The sequence below is a fragment of the Anoplopoma fimbria genome, chromosome 24 (genome assembly GCF_027596085.1).
Source record: "Anoplopoma fimbria isolate UVic2021 breed Golden Eagle Sablefish chromosome 24, Afim_UVic_2022, whole genome shotgun sequence".
In the NCBI taxonomy this organism is placed as follows: domain Eukaryota; kingdom Metazoa; phylum Chordata; class Actinopteri; order Perciformes; family Anoplopomatidae; genus Anoplopoma; species Anoplopoma fimbria.
Window position 1 is genome coordinate 3,434,527 of NC_072472.1, and position 19,756 is coordinate 3,454,282.

Genomic DNA, 19,756 nt, shown 5'->3' on the forward strand with positions numbered 1-19,756 from the left:
CACAATGAAGCTAGAGCTGAAACGTTTAATCGACAAGTTGTCTACTACTTAATTGCCAGCTATTTTGATAATCAATTAAACAAAATTCTCTCAATTCCAGCTTGTTAAATGTGGATATCTTCACAGTAAATGAAATATCTTTGAGTTGGGGTAAAAACAAAAGTTCAAAAGACAAGTCAGCAGGTTTCTCACAATCTGAAGCCTCATGTTTTTCCTTGAGAAGAGAACAACCTGTGGCTAAAGTACCAATAACCTTTCGAACTACGCTGAAAGAACCTGCATGACAGGACTCCAGAGTTCTGCATTTGGTGAAGAACTCTTCTAAATTAACAGGAAATACAATTCAAGTGTAAACCTTTTTGAAAGCAGCAACAAATGAGTCAAAACTTAAACAGGAATTCATATTCCAGCATACAATATATATACTACATAAACATAGAATTGAGGTGAATATATCGGCCCTTTTCTCACCAATACCCCAAGAAAGCTATCTGAGTCCGTATGGGTCCGATATATCAGTTCACCCCTACCGACGAGGTTAGCTAACGTTATCAATACATTTTTATCTAGAAATTCATATTGACATTTAACTCTTTGTCTGAAAGTCGCCTAACTTCAGTCTCATTTTGAATTCAGATTGGTGGTTTTGGATCCATATTGTTTGGCAGCGAGCTCAGTCCTTGAGCTACAGAATTGAATGCTGGAGACGTTTCCGTGCAGAAATGGCTCAAATAGCTCATTGAACAAGGTTGCCCTTATGAGTCTCCACAAAACGTTCCTCTTGTTTGATTGCCCCCCGTCGTCGTCTGACAACTTAAACACGGCAGCAGGCTGCATCACATGACTCCCTCGCTCCTTACTCCCCTGCAAGTCTGAATCATTTTGCCCTGAAGAATGCTGTGGCCAAACTTTGACACCAGTGTTTGGTAAATAGTAGCTCACAGGCATTGGGATATACACACACACAACCACACACAACCACACACAACACAAAGGTATTCCCAGCCCGGTCAAGGCTCACTGACCAACAATTGAAATGCTGTTTTTAAACGTTGCCGTCATGTGTTGTATTGTGTTTTTGGCAAGCGAAAATGGACTTAACTGTTCCTTTTCCACCCCGTCCACACCCACCCATTTACTAAAAACTGCTCCCAAATATAAGGTCTATATTTAGGTCCATCTGCCCGACCGATCCCAACATCAGGTCTCGCATTAATCCTGCACCGTCTCTCCTTCGGTCCAATCCCCTGCCATATTTAAAGCCCCCTAATAAATCAAACCGTGACCGTGTTTCCCCCCTAACGGCCGAGCGCAGTGCCAAAGTCCTGGGATGGCCAAAGTCCTGGGATGGCCAAAGTCCTGGGATGGCCAAAGTCCTGGGATGGCCAAAGTCCTGGGATGGCCAAAGTCCTGGGATGGCCTGCCGGTGCCCACGGCGAGATTCAAATGTGCAACAACATCCTTTTGCAACTTCACCTGAGATGACTGGCGTTAATGGGACGAGCTGAATGAAACTGCAGGTTTCCTAGCAACAGCCATTGAGCCGGTGAAAACGGTCAATGTTGGGCAGTTTCCAGCCAGAAGAAATGTTCCACTACTAAAGTCTGTATCCGTTTAAAATCTAATATCCCAAATCTCCAATATGGCTTTAAATATTGATTGATCAAATGTGTTTTCAGATCTGTCACAATGATACAATTTGGCAGATATTTGAATATTAAATTGATTTATCAGTTGTGGTTAAGTCAGGAAGGATAATGGGGAAATACTTTTTCTCCTAACTTCACAAACATGCAGATTAAAGCTCATTGCAGACTGGTTATACTGGGTGACTGTCACATGTGTAACTGTGAATGTAGAGCAGGAAGAGCTGCTGATTATTAAGCAAAAAGTAATCGTTTTATTTTCTTGGTTATCTTGGATGAAATAAGCGAGAGTGAGTGTCTGTTTGTTATCCTGGTACCCCATAAACCTGTTAGCATGTGGGAAGCTGGATTGATCTTTGTTCCTCCCGACTGGTTTAGGTATGCGATGGATGAATGGTAGCTATGGCATGGAGTCTGCTGTCCACTGGGACGGAGGAGGGCTTAAACTGATTTATGTAAAGCCTGTACAGCGTGTCTATCTTTTCCCCTCAAGCTTAGAGCGTAGCCAGTCTTCTGCTAATATGGATATCTGGCAGATACCTTTTCAAAAATAGGATACTCCGACAACTATGGGTTGAAAATGCTACACAATAAAATCAGTTTTTAACAAATATGATCAGCTTCAAAGGAGAACCATCATTTTTTGACATCAAAGTCTCCGTTCTGGTGAAGACGATATCTCAGGAACGCTTGGAGGGAATTTCGTTGACTTTGGTACAAACGTCCACCTTGGATTCTAGGATGAATTTATTTTGGAGGTCAAAGGTCACTGTGACCTCACATCCGTCCAGTTCTCGTGATATCTCTTCAGCAAATTTCTTCAAATTCGGCACAAATGTCCACTTGGAATAACGGATGAACAGATTATGTGGTTGGTCAAAGGTCACTGCGACCTCACAAAATGCATTCTTGGGAATAACTAAAGATTTCATATGCTAATTATGACAATTTGACACAAATATATAGTAGGATAAAATGATGAAGTGAGTACATTTTGGACAGACATGGATGTGCAATCTGGTTTTTACACATTTCTCTATTCTGAAGTATTTTGACTTGAACAAATTGTATGATTCATTGAATAACTGCATTTGGATAATAAGAACCATTGTAGAACTTTTTGACATGTCTGTGAATGTCGGAAAAATAATGTTAAATGGTAGGAAAGTGACTCAAATATTTTCCTTTTGTCGGCGGTAGGGGGATGTTCAAAGTGTTTAGTCAAAGGGTTTCTGTTGTTACAACAAAGAATTGTAAAAGTACCCAGTTATCCCTTTCATAATCTAAAAGGTTTGTGCTATTTACAGTGGAACAAGTTGGGTTACTCCGTCGCTTCTTCCAGTGCTGTGCTGCACCACGTTGTTTTGGAGGTGTTTTGTTACAGGACCTCATTGTCTCTAATGTGCAAATTTCCAGGAAGAAACGCTCCGAGAAATGTGTGAAAGATGTTTTAAAGAATGTGTGAGATGTTTCCTCACTTTTCCATATTCGCACTGTTTCATCTCACGGACGTCTGCTGCTTTAATTCATTTGTGCTAATTGCATTATTTTTTCTCACTCCACCCCCCACCCCCATCCTTCTATCTCTACCTCACTTCCCCGTCTCCCTATTTCGATCCCTCTCTTCCTCCATCCTTCCTCTACATCCATCCTTCCCTCCATCTAGCTGGCCGATCCCCCAGCTGGAGCCCAGTCAGATCCGGCTGATCGTCTACCAGGACTGTGAGAGGCGCGGGAGAAATGTCCTCTTCGACTCCAATGCCAAAAAGAGGGGCACGGAGGAAACCCCCATCACCGTGAGTCACATGTTTTGTATCATTTGTATGTTGTTGTCATTAGGAGATCCATGCTTGGTGTTTGTAGATGGTGATGAACAGACATAGATGGTCCTTCAGGGGTCAACGGATGCAGTGGAGTAGCTGCAGGTCCAATTTCTGTGAAATGAGATATGAAAATATATCGTAGAAATTTCATATTCATGAACAGCATTTTTTTTATCCTACCTATGTATTATTCCAGGCGGCAACTTTTCGGTGAAGCCAATGCCAATTAAACCTGCATTCTCTCTACTGTCCACCAGGGGGCGACTCCTCTGGTTGTATAGAAGTCTATGAGAAAATGACTCTACTTCTCTCTTGATTTATTCCCTCAGTAAACATTGTAAACATGAGTTTATGGTCTCAATCTCTAGTTTCAAGTCTTCTTCAATACAGCATGATGTTCATTTAGTAAATGATGCTCCATTTAGAGTCAAACAGACCATAAAGCAGGGTATGCTTTAGGGCGGGATTACTGTGATTGACAGGTCTCTACCAGAGCCGTACACAAAAAAAATATAAAAGGTTTAATAATCTTTTATATTTGGCATTCTTTAATCTGCAGAAACTATTGACCCTTTTGAGGCTCGCAGACAGCCAGAGTAGATGATGAAAGATAAACGCAGAGAGACGGACACAGAGAACAGAGGTGTGATACGCAGCAGGAGTCACGTGACTGTCACATGATGCTCAGAAGCCACAGGCTGCACCTTATCCTGCTTATCCTGCAGGACGCCTCGCGCTCACTGCCCCACCGTCAACCAACGTGGAAGGCAGGGAATGTGTCCTGTTGGACAGTGTGCACGTCCTGTTTGTGGGTGTGTGTTTTTTGTTTATGAATCACATGTTTAGTCGCTTATTTATTTATTTTATTTTAAAGGGCAGTAGTTCAAAACAGAGTTCCTTTTGCTGTTAGTATTTTTTGGTGTTTTTCTATAGGTTTGTAGGATTTAAAACTGGGTTAGTAAAAAAAAAAAAAAAAAAACCACACCTGAATGAATGCTTGTTTAATTGTCACACACACACATTTTCATAAAGCTGCTGTGTGTTTGTGACCAACCCTGACCGGTTTGTTCTGGTTCTCTTATCTCCAATAATAAATAGCTCAGCTGACAGCATTCTTTCATCCTCACATGACAGCCCTTGTCACTCACTGTCAGTCTTTTTTTTTTTTTTTCTGTCCGTCTTCATCTTCGTCTCATCTCTTGATCAAGATTTTTTGCTCCCGCTTTGTAATCTTGATCATTTCTTACATTATCTCTGTCACCTTCTGTTAATTACTCTCTACCTTTTTATTTACCTCTACCTGTCTGCCTTTACGTCTACTCTGTCTCCATCTACCCATTTCTTTAACATCGCTCTATATACTATTAATAATGATGATAACTTTATTGATTATAGCACTTTTATAAACAGAGTTTACAAAGTGCTTTGACGGACACAGCAGCAAAAGCAAGGCAATAAAACAAGCGAAAACTGAACGGTGAGGCCGAATAAAGCAAAAACGGAAAAAGTAAATAAAATAAGATAAATAGAATAAATAGGATAAATAATAAATTAAATGAATTAAAATAATAAAATAAATAAATAAGATAAACAAGATAAATAGAATAAATAAAAGAATTAAAAGAATTAATTAATTCATTAATTAAATAAAATAATTAAAAGAATAAATAAAATAAATACAGATAAGGTATTAAAGGGACGACATCACATGAAAGTCTGTAGAAAGGGGTTTTAAGAACGGATTTTAAAGACATTAATGATTCTGCGAGCCTTATCTTCTCAGGCAAGTCGTTCCAAAGCCGAGGGGTACTGATGGCAAAAGCTCGGTCACCTTTAGGTTCAAGCTTCGTTGTTGGAACAGTTCTCTCAATGCACCTACATTACATTTCTGACTACCGCCGCCTCTTTTTTTCAGTTTTTGTTCCTTTTTTCTCCCTCACATACTCGACATGTCTTCGTTGTGTATTGCCATTTCTTAACCTCATCACTCTACACCTCCCTGTCTTCCTGTCAGTCTTTTTTCTCTCATCATGACTTCTCCACCTCCCTCTCATCTGCATGGTTCCTCTCTTTGAGCTTCTCTTTTATGGCCTGCCTCTTTTTTCTTTTCTTTTTTTTACCAGGTTTTCTCTCTGTCCTTTGCATTGCGTCACCTTCTCTTATCTGTCTGTCCATCACATCTATAACCTTGCCATCACACAGAAGCACACAGACGCACACTCCTGTAGTCTCACAACGCCCGGTCACTTGAAAACAAACATATTGCTCAACTTTCTCAACTCATGCACGTGGATTTACCACAGCTTTACATCTGGATTGGACTGGTGCCAGATAGAGACCTGCAATAAGAAGAGTTATGCAGAGAGTGTGTGCGTCTCACACTGTGGCATTTGTTTTTGAGTGAAAACCCACAAGCATTGAGAAATGGTGTGTGTGTGTGTGTGTGTGTGTGTGTGTGTGTGTGTGTGTGTGTGTGTGTGTGTGTGTGTGTGTGTGTGTGTGTGTGTGTGTGTGTGTGTGTGTGTGTGTGTGTGTGTGTGTGTGTGTGTGTGTGTGTGTGTGTGTGTGTTGTGTGTGTGTTTTGCCGGGCTAGATGTCAATATTTTTGGTGCATTCTGCATCGGTAGGGCTTTGCAAGCTTCTGTGTGACTTCCATCACATGATTGTTGTTGTTTTTTTGTCAACTAAGAGGAATTTAATTTTGAAAGATCAACAGCAGGAAGAAGCAAAGCACACAGGGTCAGAGAAAGAGAGAGGGAGATAGACAAACAAAGGATGCATGGGTGGGATGGGTGAGGACGAGTTAAAGATGGGAGACAGAATAAAATGTAAGGACAGAGGGAGCTTGTTGAAGAGGACAAATCCGGTTCTGAAAAGACATAAATGTGTTAAAGGAGGGAGAAAGAGCTGCAGGAATTAGAGAAGGATGAGGTTAGAGCAGCGGAGGGAGGGAGACAGAGAGGGGGGAGGGAATGATTGCAGTGCTGCTCGCTCACGAGTTCCCGAAAGAGTCATATGACTGGCAGTCACATGCTGCTGGCCTGTGTGTACACACCTCGCACTGCACTGCAGCGGACACACACACACACACACACCCACACACCCACACCCACGTACACACTCAGACACATTCTCGCTCAGAGTCAGCATGCATTCATAAGCATGAGGACGTTTGTTTTGCAAAACAAAAACATGCATTAATGATAAAATACACGCACAACAAGTTGCATTCGTGTGTGCGTTGTTTACTGACGTACTGTCAAAGAGCAGAATGCAGCAAAAACATCTTTTCTCTCCTCGTCGCGTTCTGTTTCTCGTTTTCCCTTCCTTTCTCTTCCTCCCCTACGTTGGCAGCGACAGTGGTTTCAAGTGAGCCATTACCACAGCCTAAAAACACACACACACACACACACACACACACACACACACACACACACACACACACACACACACACACACACACACACACACATCCTCCCCCTCCGCTCCTCACCCGCCCAAATGCATTCCTCTTCACTAGGCTGCCAAGTTAAGAAGGCACATGACACACAGGCTGATTGAGCTCACATTGCTTTTGGTTTGCTGTTTACATAAGTGACTCTGGATCAGGTTTCTATGCGTTTGTTTTGTGACCTGAACAATTCAACTTTGTTTGTTTCCCAATAGGAGGTTTACTCGATATGAGCCAGTGACTTTGTATATTTGGGACTTGTTAAAATGTGAAATTAATTTTTTAGTTGAAGTGGGGTCTAAGTCTGGTTTCTCTGAATATGTTTATGTCAGCAGAGGCAATAAAATTCTCTGGACTTTGTTATCGATTTCCACGTGTTCGGGCTTTTCCCACAATAAAAACCTTTTCAAAACAAAACCCATAAAAGTCTGCTGCTCTCTTGGTGACTTCATGTGCACAATTTCATCATTCAATATATATTCTTTTGCATTAACTGTCTCTATATTTGAAAAGAAAAGGAGAAACTCAACTAAGCTGATGCTTTTTCTGTGCCTTTCACATAAATTGGGATTTTCTGTAAATTGAACCTTCTGCAGACTTAAATGAGCTTGTTTTTTAATGGTATTAGTCCTGTAATAATCCGATATTTCATTTATTACCCCACAGAGCACTGAGGGCCAGGCGAAGATGTTCGGGAAATGCTGCCAGCTCCGTCCTACCGGAGGCAGCAGCAGCTCCCTGGACAGCTCCTCCTCCTGCACCTCGGAAACAAAGGAAACTAAGGAGCAGGGCATCCGCTTCCAGGTAACACTTATCACACTTATCATTTACTTGCATGCACAATTTCATCATTTAATCCCTTGCACTTTTTTACATGTGTACTCATACATTCACTGCTGCATATGCATGTTCACAAACAGACAAAACGCTCACTTTTACATAAGTTGATGACTTGAATAAATCATCCCTGAGCCCTCTTTCGACTTTAAGTTCTTCAAGTCTACCCATTTTTTTTTAAAAACTCAGATTCTGGTACATTGTAGATTTCATGTATATACTTCCAGCTCCAGTAGGAGTGACTTTGTTAAAGAAGAACATCTCCAGTTCACTGTATTCATTGATATTTAATGGATATCAACATCCTCTCCTCACCAGGGTTCCAGGTGTTCGTCCGATGTGGTGATGTTGGGGGAAATGATGTTTGGCTCCGTGGCTATGAGCTACAAAGGATCAACGCTAAAAATCCACCAGATCAGGTAACAAGAAAAAGGACTCATCAGTGTTTTTTTTCCTCACAGCTGTAGGTGTTCTATAAAGACATTATTTGACAGACTTTGGGATGAAACTTCTGCAGAGAAAAAGCCAGAAACAATGTGATCTGCTTTAACATTTAATTGGCTTTTAGTACTCGATTCAACTTTCTTTTGTTGTTCAAATGTGAGTGATAGAAGAAGAGAGAAACGAGGTCGGGTGTGAACAACATGAACTGAAACCAACATGCTGATGATCTTTGTCCCCCCCCCCACTGTCGTTATATCAGATCGCCACCTCAGCTGATGCTGAGTAAGGTCTTCACCGCCAGGACGGGAGGCAGCGTGTACGGCAGCCTCAACACGTAAGCACACACACACACACACACACACACACATACACACATACAAACACAAACACGCGCTAATCAGCAGGCACTTCTCGCTCTGATTGCTATGACAGCTTCTCATCTTTCTCTCTCCCACCTCTCCATCTGTCTCTCTATTTGTCTGTCTTCATCTAGTTGAACACATTATAGTCTCATAAAAACCGTGCCAACTTTGAATATATATTAAAAAAACATGCATAAAGTGTAAATATACAGTTTAATTGTGTTTCTGTACATGTTATAGAATCATCCACATAAGTTTTATTCCTACTTGTGCAGGTTACAGGACAGTCTGGAGTTCATCGGACAGGACGGCAACACCTTAAGGCCCGATCAAAACACGGGGCCCAACAGTCTCCTGGGGAACATAGGTAACCATAGAAACACAGTGCCACACCAATCCTTCTTTGGCCACCAATGACAGGCCTCCCCGTATCTTTTCTCTTGTGAATTTTAAGCAGAAAGTGGGTGAAATGTTCTCTTGAAACGACTAGTGTAAGACTACATATTCAGGCAATCTTTTTTAAACTGAGAGAAATAACCTCCAAACATCTTAATGGATAAACATTTAACCTTATGAAACGAGTATTTATGAGCTCAAGTGCAACTTAAATTGAACCTTTTATTGATTTTCCACAGTTTCTTTTTCTAGAACTGTGAGGAATCAGCAGATTTTGTGCTTTCTGACTCTCTCACATTCCTGGTTGAACACAAACCAGGCTGGATAGACTCTGCCAGCAGCTCTCCCTCACCGCTCCCCTTCCACAAAACCTCGTGAGCAGTTGGAGGAAGTTCAAACTGGCCTCGCAAGCACACATTTGCATATTCAACTGTTATCCAGCAGTTTATCTCTTTAGTGACTCATGCCGGATAATTAGTGGTAACTCGTGTTGAAACTGACCTCTGGCTCCTTATAGAAAGAAGAATATTTAATAAGATTATGAAGAACTGATGGCAAATTCTATCCTTTTGTGCATTTTCTCTGTCATCCTCACAGAAAAGTCAAATGATAATCAACTTGAACACCTCATATGTAAAATCTATGCTAATATATTGGTTTGATGAGCTGTTTTTTCTGTGAGAGATGACGGTCATTATTTCATTGCAGACTAAAAAGCTCCTGTAACCTGGTTGTTTGCTACGAGGTGGTCCTGCAGCAGGAGGCAGCCATCCTTCCTCTGCGTTTACTCATTCACTAACCACAGTTCATGTTTTTTGTTTATTTGTCTCTCTTCCTCCCTTTCTTCCTTTTTTTCCGTGTCTTTTTGTTTGTGCTGCGCAGGATTTTCTCAGCTCTGCAGCCCGCGACGGGCCTTCTCTGAACAGGGCCCTCTGCGCCTCATCAAGAGCGCATCTTTCTTTTCAGGTTGGCGCTTAAAAAAAAAAACTGGCCCTGACTGATGTGTGCCAGTTGCATGCCCCTGTGTGTATGTGTGTGTGTGTGTAGACTGTAGCTGCAGTTGTAGTGTTAGTACAGGCCGTGACTCTGGGCGGCTGCATGCCTGTGTGGTGATTCTTGCACTAGAAGCGGTAGCAGTAGTCACAGCATGCAATACCACGGCACATCTGTGAATAACTTGGGTCAGATAGAAGCTGCAGAAACTATTGTTTTAAATGAGTTCACTTGGGCAGAGGAGAACATTTTGATCTAAATCCAAATGGCACCAATTCAAAGTGAAAACACTGTTCTCTACAAAATGCTGGTTCACTTGTAATTTGCAGTGATTCTAAACAACACAACCTGCCCATCACAGAGGTTATATTTACTGCTTCAAACACCATCTTCTTGCCAATTGTCAAAAAAACAACACAAAGTTTCTCAACCAAAACATCTGCCAGAACTATCTGACCCGGTGCTGCAGGTGTGTGACGCACAGAATGGTGTGCATGGGTTCTCACTGGTGTTGGTGGCTGTAAAAGTTCTAGTTAAAGTTTTTGCAGTTGCTCCTCCTCCTCCTCCTCCTCCTCTCTGTGTTCTTCACTCACATTCTTCACTAACATGTCTTTGCTAGTAACTGTGATGCTTTAAGTGCGTTTAAAACATCACTTGTGACGCCATCTTTAGTGTTTCGTGGGCTCTTCTGTCGTAAGCTTTTTATTTTCTTCCTCATAAACCTTTTTCAATGATGCGGTAAAAATTCCCTTTGCATGCCGTTCTTTTACACATTCTCGATCATCCTCGTTCTCAGTCACACTCAGTCACACAGTCCGCTGTGGGCCACGTAGCCGCCCCACCTGAGCAGCTGGTGGGGGAAATGCCTTGTTCAACGGCACTTTGCGGTAGCTGTTGCAGGAAAGGAAATGGTGACTCAATGTTCCACTTTCACAGTGGGGAATCCTCTCACCGCCAGTGACACCCACTTGGAAAACGTTTCTTTTGAAGCCTAGTGTTGCTTTAAACCTTGCCCATGTATCAGCACTGTAAAGAAATGAACAGAATTTCTTCTCCTTACGAGATTCTTGATCCAACAAGAAGAGTACCTATGCCTGCGTTTACTATGCAGAACAATCCAGATAGCTTCACAAAGTATTTAAAGCAAATGCATATCACTGACTTCCCTTTCAGTGTCTTCAGCTGGTCAGACAGAGTGCGTTTTAGTAGCCTTTCGGCGGCTTTTTGTAAATGTTTTCAATGAGAGTGAACATTTTCCCTGCTGTTTCTGAGCAGGAAAAAGGTCGTTAGGGTTTTTGCTCGTAAGGGTTACGCTCTGTCAACAAAAGGCAGTGCGTCCATCTGCAGAATGTGCTCTGTTTGATGAACTGGACTCTAATAAACTCAAGTTCCCATAATGCATTACATCATGCTGATTAGAGAGCCTTTGTCACAAGTATTCAGTGGCTCTCCCTTCCTCCCTGTCTCTCATTAGAGGCAAAATCTCAGCCCTTGCTGTAGCGAAGTGGTGAGTTTTTATTAAAAAAAAAAAAAGAAGCCCTCTCCCTGCGCCATTCAGACTACCCACAATCCTGTTCAAGGCACCATTAGGTTGGCACGGCGTGCAGTTATGCAACGTTGGTATGGTCATGAAGTGCACGCGCACACCTCGCAAATACCCAAATGATTTGCAACAAAAGCTCACGTTGACTTCCTCGTTAATCATCTCGACCAGAGCGATTCGCTTCCAACGGCACATTGAGAAGCGTTGACATTTTGTCCCCTTTTTTTACGCCGAAGTGTTGACGAGAAGGACGCTTAAGAGTCAGCAAACGGGCCCGCTGACATCTGTGTCTGTCGGAGAACGTTGCAGCAGATGACAGCCTGTTACTACAGTAGTGCTTTATGCTCTATTTGTTTTGGTTGTTGCACTAACAGCATGAGCATCGGCCGTTTCACTGTAGATATTAGTCCAACACCTAACGCTCATGTTAGCTGTATGTACTTTGTGGACCAGTACGTATGGTGGTTCAGTCACTGGTCATGTTATATGCCGGTCTGACAGTTGTATGTAGTAAGAAAGACTGGCTGCAGCTCTTTAAAGGAGACATTTGAGGTGTTCTTGCAGTAGCTCCCACATGGATGCTGAGGAGGTGAAAGCATTAGCTTCTGTATTTGTTTCTGGAGTAGCAGAGCAGCCTCAGCATCCCTGGTTCATGACTACATTTTGTGTTTCTCACATGTTGTTTTTTGTGTCCCTTTTTTATCCTATCTTCTTTCTCTTCATCTAAACTTTTTTCCTTGAATCTCTCCTTTCTGTTCCCTTGACCTTTTGTCTCCCTCTGACCTCTCTCTTAACTCCTTTCACTTCCTCTTTCTCTCGATTCTTTTTCCTTCTTTCCTCCAGGCCACAGTCACCCCATGGACATGCCTGGCCGAGGGCTCCACGACGAGAGGGACAGCGGCATCGCCAGATCAGGTAGGTTAATGAGACTAGGAGCCAAAGCCTGGATTGACCTACAATCGGCACAGATAGGTGTTCTTTCAAAACCACACATCCGAGCTTTGAATAAGGTTTACATCTACTCCTGTTGAGACCGACAAGGTCGAGGAACAGAGAAGTGGGGAAGTGATCGGGCTATTTTCTGTCTCCTCCTTTTCACTTTAAACACATCATAGAGTCCCACAAATAATATATATTATATATATAATAATATCTCTCATTATTTACCTAAAACATGAATGATAAGAGTTATTAAGTTAGATCTTTTTTCATTCAAGCACTTTGTGGGTCAAAACTTGACCTTTTTTAACTTCACTGTTCAAGGTCAACAGCGTGAACAGTTACATGAGCACTGGTTAGGTGAACCGGTAGTGCTAAAGCTGCGACGCACATGCACAGTTCTAAAGAAAGAGTGAGAAAGAGTGAGAGATGCAGAGTAACAGAGACACAAGTTCTTCTCTTCGCTGCCGATACTGAGAAGTTTTTGTTGACCTTAAACCACAAAGAAAGATGCTGCAGAGCTGGAAGACACCGGAGGAGTTTACAGGACCTTAAGGGTCTGGAAAACCTCGTGCAATGGAAACTGCCCCCCCTTCCCTCCCCCCTCCTCCCTCTACAAACACCACCATCATGCCCCAATGGCATGACTGGTATGAGGGAAACTGTTCTTTCTGCTCAAACCCCCGGGTCACATGCAGAGGATTAAATATAGCAGCTCACAGAACCCCGCTACTAGCAAATGAGCTTCTAATTCAAGACTCGTCCTCCGGGGAGAGCTCCGTAGCTAACGGTGACACACACAAAATACATAAACATTCCTCTCCTCTCCTCTGGTCCTATAGCTCTTCTGCTATGTGGTTTTTTTTGTTTTTTTTCCTCTTCATACGTCACACACAAACTCTATCTCGCTTTATCTCTCCACACACACTTCAGATATAAAACAGTTCATGTGACTGTTGGTCGGTGTGACCTGCCTGGGCTCTAAATAACCCCGTGATCAGGGCTTGTGTCCTGTGTTTGTCCTGTGTTTGTGTGTGTGTGTGTGTGTGTGTGTGTGTGTAGGTTGTCATTGCCATGTCAGGCCGGGTGTAAAGCCAGGTTGTCCCAACATACTGCAGCATGTGACTGCTAGAAGGCTAACAGATATTAGATCTCATATGAAGTCATTAACAATAATTAGCTGTGTTTTATTTAGTGTGTCTTTGTGTGCTGTAGATGTTTGACCTTTTCAAGTACTTTGTCTTCGTGAGAACAGTTACTGTCCTCCATATTTATGTAGGTGTGTGTGTGTGTGTGTGTGTGTGTGTGTGTGTGTGCACTATGACTAACCTCACGCACTGGTAGTCTGACTCACTCTTGTCCTTTTTTCTCTTCTGTCACCCACCATTCCCTCCATCTGTTCCCTCTTCTCAAACCTTCCTCTCCTCCCCATCATCCTCCACCTGACCCCCCCCCCCATCAGCGTCCCTGAGCAGCCTGTTGATCACTCCCTTCCCGTCTCCCGGCTCCTCGCTGACCAGCAGCTGTGCGTCCAGCTACCAGCGCCGATGGCTCCGCAGCCAAACCACCAGTCTGGAGAACGGCGTCTTCCCCCGATGGTGAGACACGGGGACACAAACACGCACACTAGGGGCCGGTATCGTTGGGATGTTAGGGGGCAGGGGGCATCTCTAGTGCACGCACGCCTGTTCAAGGTACGTGCTCGAACACACGCGGCTGATGACACTAATGTGCAAACACTCGGAGAGGGAGACACGTGTTTAAACTCTCTTTTCTTCACAGCTTCCCAAACACATACTTAGGAGTCCCTCCCATTCGCTAACCCCCTCCTCCCTTTTTCCCTCCCCGTTTAGGGCCTCTGACAGGCTTTTGTTAAGTTTATCCTGCCAGGACTTCCTCAGAATCCAGCAGGCAGCTGTAGACACACAAACACACACACACACACAAACGCACTGATAACTGCGCTCCGAAACACACACACACACACACACACGCACACAAATAGAGTGCTGTGACTAGACAGGATGCTATGTTGGCCCGTCACTGTAAATGCAGCTGTCAGCCTTGGAGTGCTCTAATCTTCCAGGCGCTCCAGCTCAGCCGTTCCAAAGCGTGTTGTTTACCAGATGCAACAGTAAAAAGAGGCTTGGATTACAAGTCTTTTCACGTGTTTATTTGGTAAACAGATGTGCTCAAGTATCTTTTTCTGCTTAAGAAGAGACAATATATTGCTTTTTGTGAACTGGTAAATTTAGAGAGTTTGGGATATATTGCTTCTATAACACTTCTTCTTTCAGACTAGTGGAAGAGATATCATAAATTCCCTCTGTAAAGTGTATTATTGTGGTAAGGTAAGATACAACTTTATTGATCTTCACGGGCAAAAGTACCAGGAACAAGATTTACATGTCAAGTAAACATTTTAAAGTTTGAGCAGCTGCACACACACACACACACATCAGGCTTTGAGAGTTGTATCAGATCTGCTTCTGAGGTTGACTCCCCGTGTTCCTTGTTCAGGTCGGTGGAGGAGAGCTTCAACATGTCCGACGACAGCGCCGGACCGAGCCTCGGCGTGGCCCGGAAGAAGAAGATCGCCATCGGAGTCATCTTCATGCTGTCCCCCAACGCCGAGGAGAACAGCCGCTTCCAGGATTTCTTCTTCTCCCACTTCCCGCTCTTTGAAAGCCACATGAACAAACTGAAGAGCGCTATCGAACAGGTGACTTTTACGTATTTATTTTTAAATGGGAGAAGACAGTTTTGTTTTTGGGTCTCTGAATACAAGTCTGTCAGTGAAATCCATTTAGCAGAGAGATATGAATAGCATCAAAGGCAAACCATAATCCCCCCCGCTGTTGTAATGAGCAGACTTGTTGTCAGACGGACAGGTCAAAGGTCATACTTGTGGTTCTGTTTACTGCGGTCTGCCGTTGGCACTGTCAAAGCTCTGGATGTCTTCTACTTCTACCCTCCCGTCATCCTCCTCCTCCACCTTCGCTCTCACAAATTTCTGGCTCCACCTTTCCTGTATATTTTGTTTGTCAGCCCCGGTGCCAAATATCTCAAAGTGCACTGTGTGTGTGTGTGTGTGTGTGTGTGTGTGTTGTGTGTGTGTGTGTGTGTGTGTGTGTGTGTTGTGTCACTCTGAAGGCCATGAAGATGAGTCGGCGGTCAGCTGATGCCAGCCAGAGGGCCTTGGCCTACAGCCGCATGGTGGACGGACTAAACGAGTTCAGGTTTGGACAACAACTCATATTCTCTCACTGTGATGAAGACGATGTTCTTGCATGATTACATTTTTTTTTTCTTGCTTACCGCTCTGATGACTAAACTTGCAAACACGACGTAAACACTGGGGCTCCTGTTGAATGCACATGACGTCATAGTTGACCTTTTTAGGAAGTGTTGATGGGAACAATATCGCAACACTTCACATACTTGAACAGCACTGACCAGCTGTTGGCAATGACTGTATTGAAATTCTGATTATTTATGCAAATCAATCTCCTTTTTGAGGGACTTTAAGTGCGTGGAAAGTTGTGGCACATTTGTCAAGACTCCCCAAAAAATGTATATTTTATGGTTCCCATGCTCGGTGGTGTCAAAAGGGTTTGTGGCGTGTGAAGCTGCACAAAAAAGCCTCCTCGAGGTTTACCCCAAAAGTCACAGGAAGTCAGCCATTTTCAATTCAATGTGATTTTATTAGCCTTTACAGGTGCCGTACTTTAACAAACTCCTCTTAAAGATTTGCTCAGATTGAATTTAAACTTAGTCGGCACAATATGAAGACCGTTGAGATCAAAACTTATCAAACGTTTGCCTTTTCATGCAACATGTTTATTCATCAAAACCAACATCACGCTGTTGTTCAGATTTAATATACTGTGGCTCATTCTATCCCTTTGTACGTACAGAGGTCTCCACATTATGGAGAATCAGGAAACATGTGACATTTAAAATGTTTTTTTCCATTAAATGGATGGTTGATATCAATCCTCACGGCATCATGAGACTCTTACAAACTGTGTGGTTTACAGATATTTAGTTTCCTGCTTGTGACGGGAATTTCGGCAGAATGTGAAGCATTCTAGGTTACGTAGCTTCTGCACTGGAGAAGAATGGACGGAAAAAACATAATAGGCATGAAACTAAGCTTCTCCAGTATTTCACGAATAGATTCTTCCAAAGAAAGATTTGTCATTATTGCAACATCACATATTTCCCTGTTTTTAAGTCAACTAGAGTTCAGCCATATATAAACTGCTTAACATGCATTTCATCCAAAGCCCAGTCCTCTAATGTTCCTCAAAGTAGGTCACCAAGTGCCCATACTAATCATGTGTCACTCATGTGGTGGCTCGAACATTTCTGGCCCCTTTAACGACATGAGAAGTATTTTTCACATGCCTGTCATTCCAGTTATACTTTGTATAGCTAGTGGGTACATTTACAGTTTATTTTAAGTTTATCAAGCAGGCAGTACACTATGTTTGTGCTGATAACATCTGATGTTCACCAGCTGCAGAAAACAGAAGCATCTCCTCTATTAAACAGGTTTACAATAGTTTTTTTTTTTTAATGTAAATTACATTACTTTGAGACCTTAAATGCATCTTTGTCAGTTCAAACAAGTGAATCAAAATGCTGTTTTTAGTTGCTATAATGTTATATGAAAGGCTACATGATGGTGTCTCTGTATGAAGAGGTATATGTGTGGTATCGGAGGGTAACAGAGGTGAAGGGATTCTGTAATTCTGCTCCAGTTACTGAAGCCGGTGTGCTGAGGTGTCGCAGTGATCAATAATTTATTCATGAATACTCAGCGTGGTTTCTGTGAGAGGATAGCGTGACGCTAACCGTCTCTTGCCGTTTCTCATATTACTCGGTTTTTCTAAAGAATGTTGAAATATGTCGGTTAAAAAAAAGGAGGAACTCACTGTTTCCTACCTGTCGTGAGTCAAACCGCAGATGTTGCATTGTCACTGCGGTGCATGCTGGGAGTTCTTGCTTTGGCTGTGTTGAGGGAAGCTTATTTGGCCGGATATTTAACAAGCTACCGGCTCCTTCTCAACTCTGCACCACAACTACCCCGTATAAAGACGACACTTTATTAAGCTTAAGTAGAAACAGCAGTTCCATTAAGGATTTAATCATTTTCTTTGTGATGACATCAAGTATGAAATCATAAATTCTTCCTGATTAGGTTCTAAATGTTGCGTGCATGTGACAACAGGCTTTCCTGTACTGTATGCAAGTATGGTCGCTCATAAAACAAACTTATTTTAAGTGTGTGTGTACGCATGCCTGTCTCCACCACTACTTTCACTTGCCACACACACACACGCACTCACGCGCACACACACACGCACACACGCACTCACGCGCGCACACACACACGCTGGCAGGCAGAGATCCCCTCATCGCTGCAGTCATATGCCTCTTGGCAACCGTCCACGGCAACCCAAGCCTCCGGAGTGGCAACCCTATCTGCTTCAGACACCGGCCACGAGCACCAGAATAGTAAATAATATGCGAGTGTGCCAGCAGGAGGAAAGTCACTGCACCAAGGGACAAACAAAATATCTGTAAAATCTCACCTTCAGACAGCAGCTAAATATAAGAGGAGCCACCTTTGCCATTAAGGGGTTATGACTTCATGGAACACGACAGAAGGAAACTGGAAGAATTGCCTTCTCTGGAGGCGGATTCTGCTTTGACGTAGTTGGAGGGTGGGCATGCACGCAGACCCACGCATGCTGCCAGAGATAAGCTTCACATTTAGCCGAGGCATGCGTACATAAAAGTCACACCAGCCTATATGAGGTGATGTGTCAGGGTTTGCTGTTTGAGAGCAAAACCACTTTATACAGCAATGTTCGGAGGCTAATTCCAATTTAAGACAGCGGTTTGAAAAGTTACTCCTCACGTGTAAAGTCACGCTTGTTACATGTATTCCGTCTTTTCAAAATAAACTTCCGTCTTCACAGGAAACTACTCCGTTAGGTTTAGGCGACAAAAGTACTTGGTTAGGTTTATGAAAATATCCTCGTTTGCGTTAAAATAACTACAAAGGCGCCGTTACTGAAGTACGAAAAGTTACGTGGCTAATGTCCATCAGGGGGCGACTCCTCTGGTTGTATAGAAGTCTATGAGAAAATGACTCTACTTCTCTCTTGATTTATTCCCTCAGTAAACATTGTAAACATGAGTTTATGGTCTCAATCTCTAGTTTCAAGTCTTCTTCAATACAGCATGATGTTCATTTAGTAAATGATGCTCCATTTAGAGTCAAACAGACCATAAAGCAGGGTACGCTTTAGGGGTGGGGCTACACAGTGATTGACAGGTCGCTACCTCTTCGTTGTCGGTGTGTCTTACAACTTAAACCATTTTTACAGTGTGTTTTTCAGTGAATGAAAGTTAATTGTTACATTTCTGTCGCCCCAGAATATTTCGATGACTAACCGTACAGCTGTATCACTTGCAATACGTGCGAGGCTCGTCTTTCGAAACACAGCACCAGTCAGAAGCCCTGGATGAGGTCTGACATGTTTAAATTTCTTCCCTCCATAGTGAAGTAATTCCAGTCTGACTCTGTAAAGTTCACCTGAACAGCTGCTGCAGAGAAGCCGAGTCCAGATCTCTCACTCATTTAGTACTGGCTCAGACCTTACAGCCACTTGGGGGGGTGATTTCAGGGGTCAAGAGAGGCTTAAAAAGGTCACGGATAAGTAAACCCGTTTATAACACAGGAATGAATAAAGCATTATTGGGTCATTGGATGCTGCGGCCCGAATGAGGGATCATGTCCACCACCCTGCTGACAACGGGATCTAAAGAGAGTCGGAGACGTGTTCTAGAAGTGCTGACGTACGAGTGACATTGAGTCCATCTGGTTTACACTCCTATGGCAACAAAGTACTGTGTTTATTTTTAATAATCAGTGATTTATTAACTTGTTTGATTACCTAACGAATGCAGAAATCACACAAGGCAAATGTCATATTGGAGTCTAAGTTTCTTATGCTCTGGATGAACGATTTATTTATCGAGAAGAGAAAAAGCGAGACGGAGCCAGTTTTGCGAGACTTAAATTAAACATTTAATCAAACTCAAGATTTATATGTACGTCACAAAGCTGTTTTCAAAGCGAACAGAGTTGTTTTTCCATCCTTGTGCACTTCCACAGCAACTGTCATTGTGTTGATATTAATCAACAGGTCTCAGTTTACAACACTTAACTGTAAAGCCAAAAAAGAAATACTTGCAACATTAACTTTATTGCAAAGCAGTTCATTAGTTCTTCTTTTCACAGCCTA

General features: G+C 42.8%; 1 protein-coding gene across 1 annotated transcript in view; it reads left to right on the top strand.

Annotated features, from left to right (window-relative positions):
- Positions 1-19,756, top strand: part of fnip1 (folliculin interacting protein 1) — a 38,102-nt gene that overhangs the window by 9,999 nt on the left and 8,347 nt on the right. The window contains 10 exon segments of the mRNA XM_054625764.1: positions 3,313-3,442; positions 7,587-7,724; positions 8,076-8,176; positions 8,461-8,535; positions 8,839-8,930; positions 9,842-9,925; positions 12,339-12,410; positions 13,897-14,032; positions 14,955-15,156; positions 15,588-15,673. Coding sequence (XP_054481739.1) covers positions 3,313-3,442; positions 7,587-7,724; positions 8,076-8,176; positions 8,461-8,535; positions 8,839-8,930; positions 9,842-9,925; positions 12,339-12,410; positions 13,897-14,032; positions 14,955-15,156; positions 15,588-15,673 — 1,116 coding nt within the window.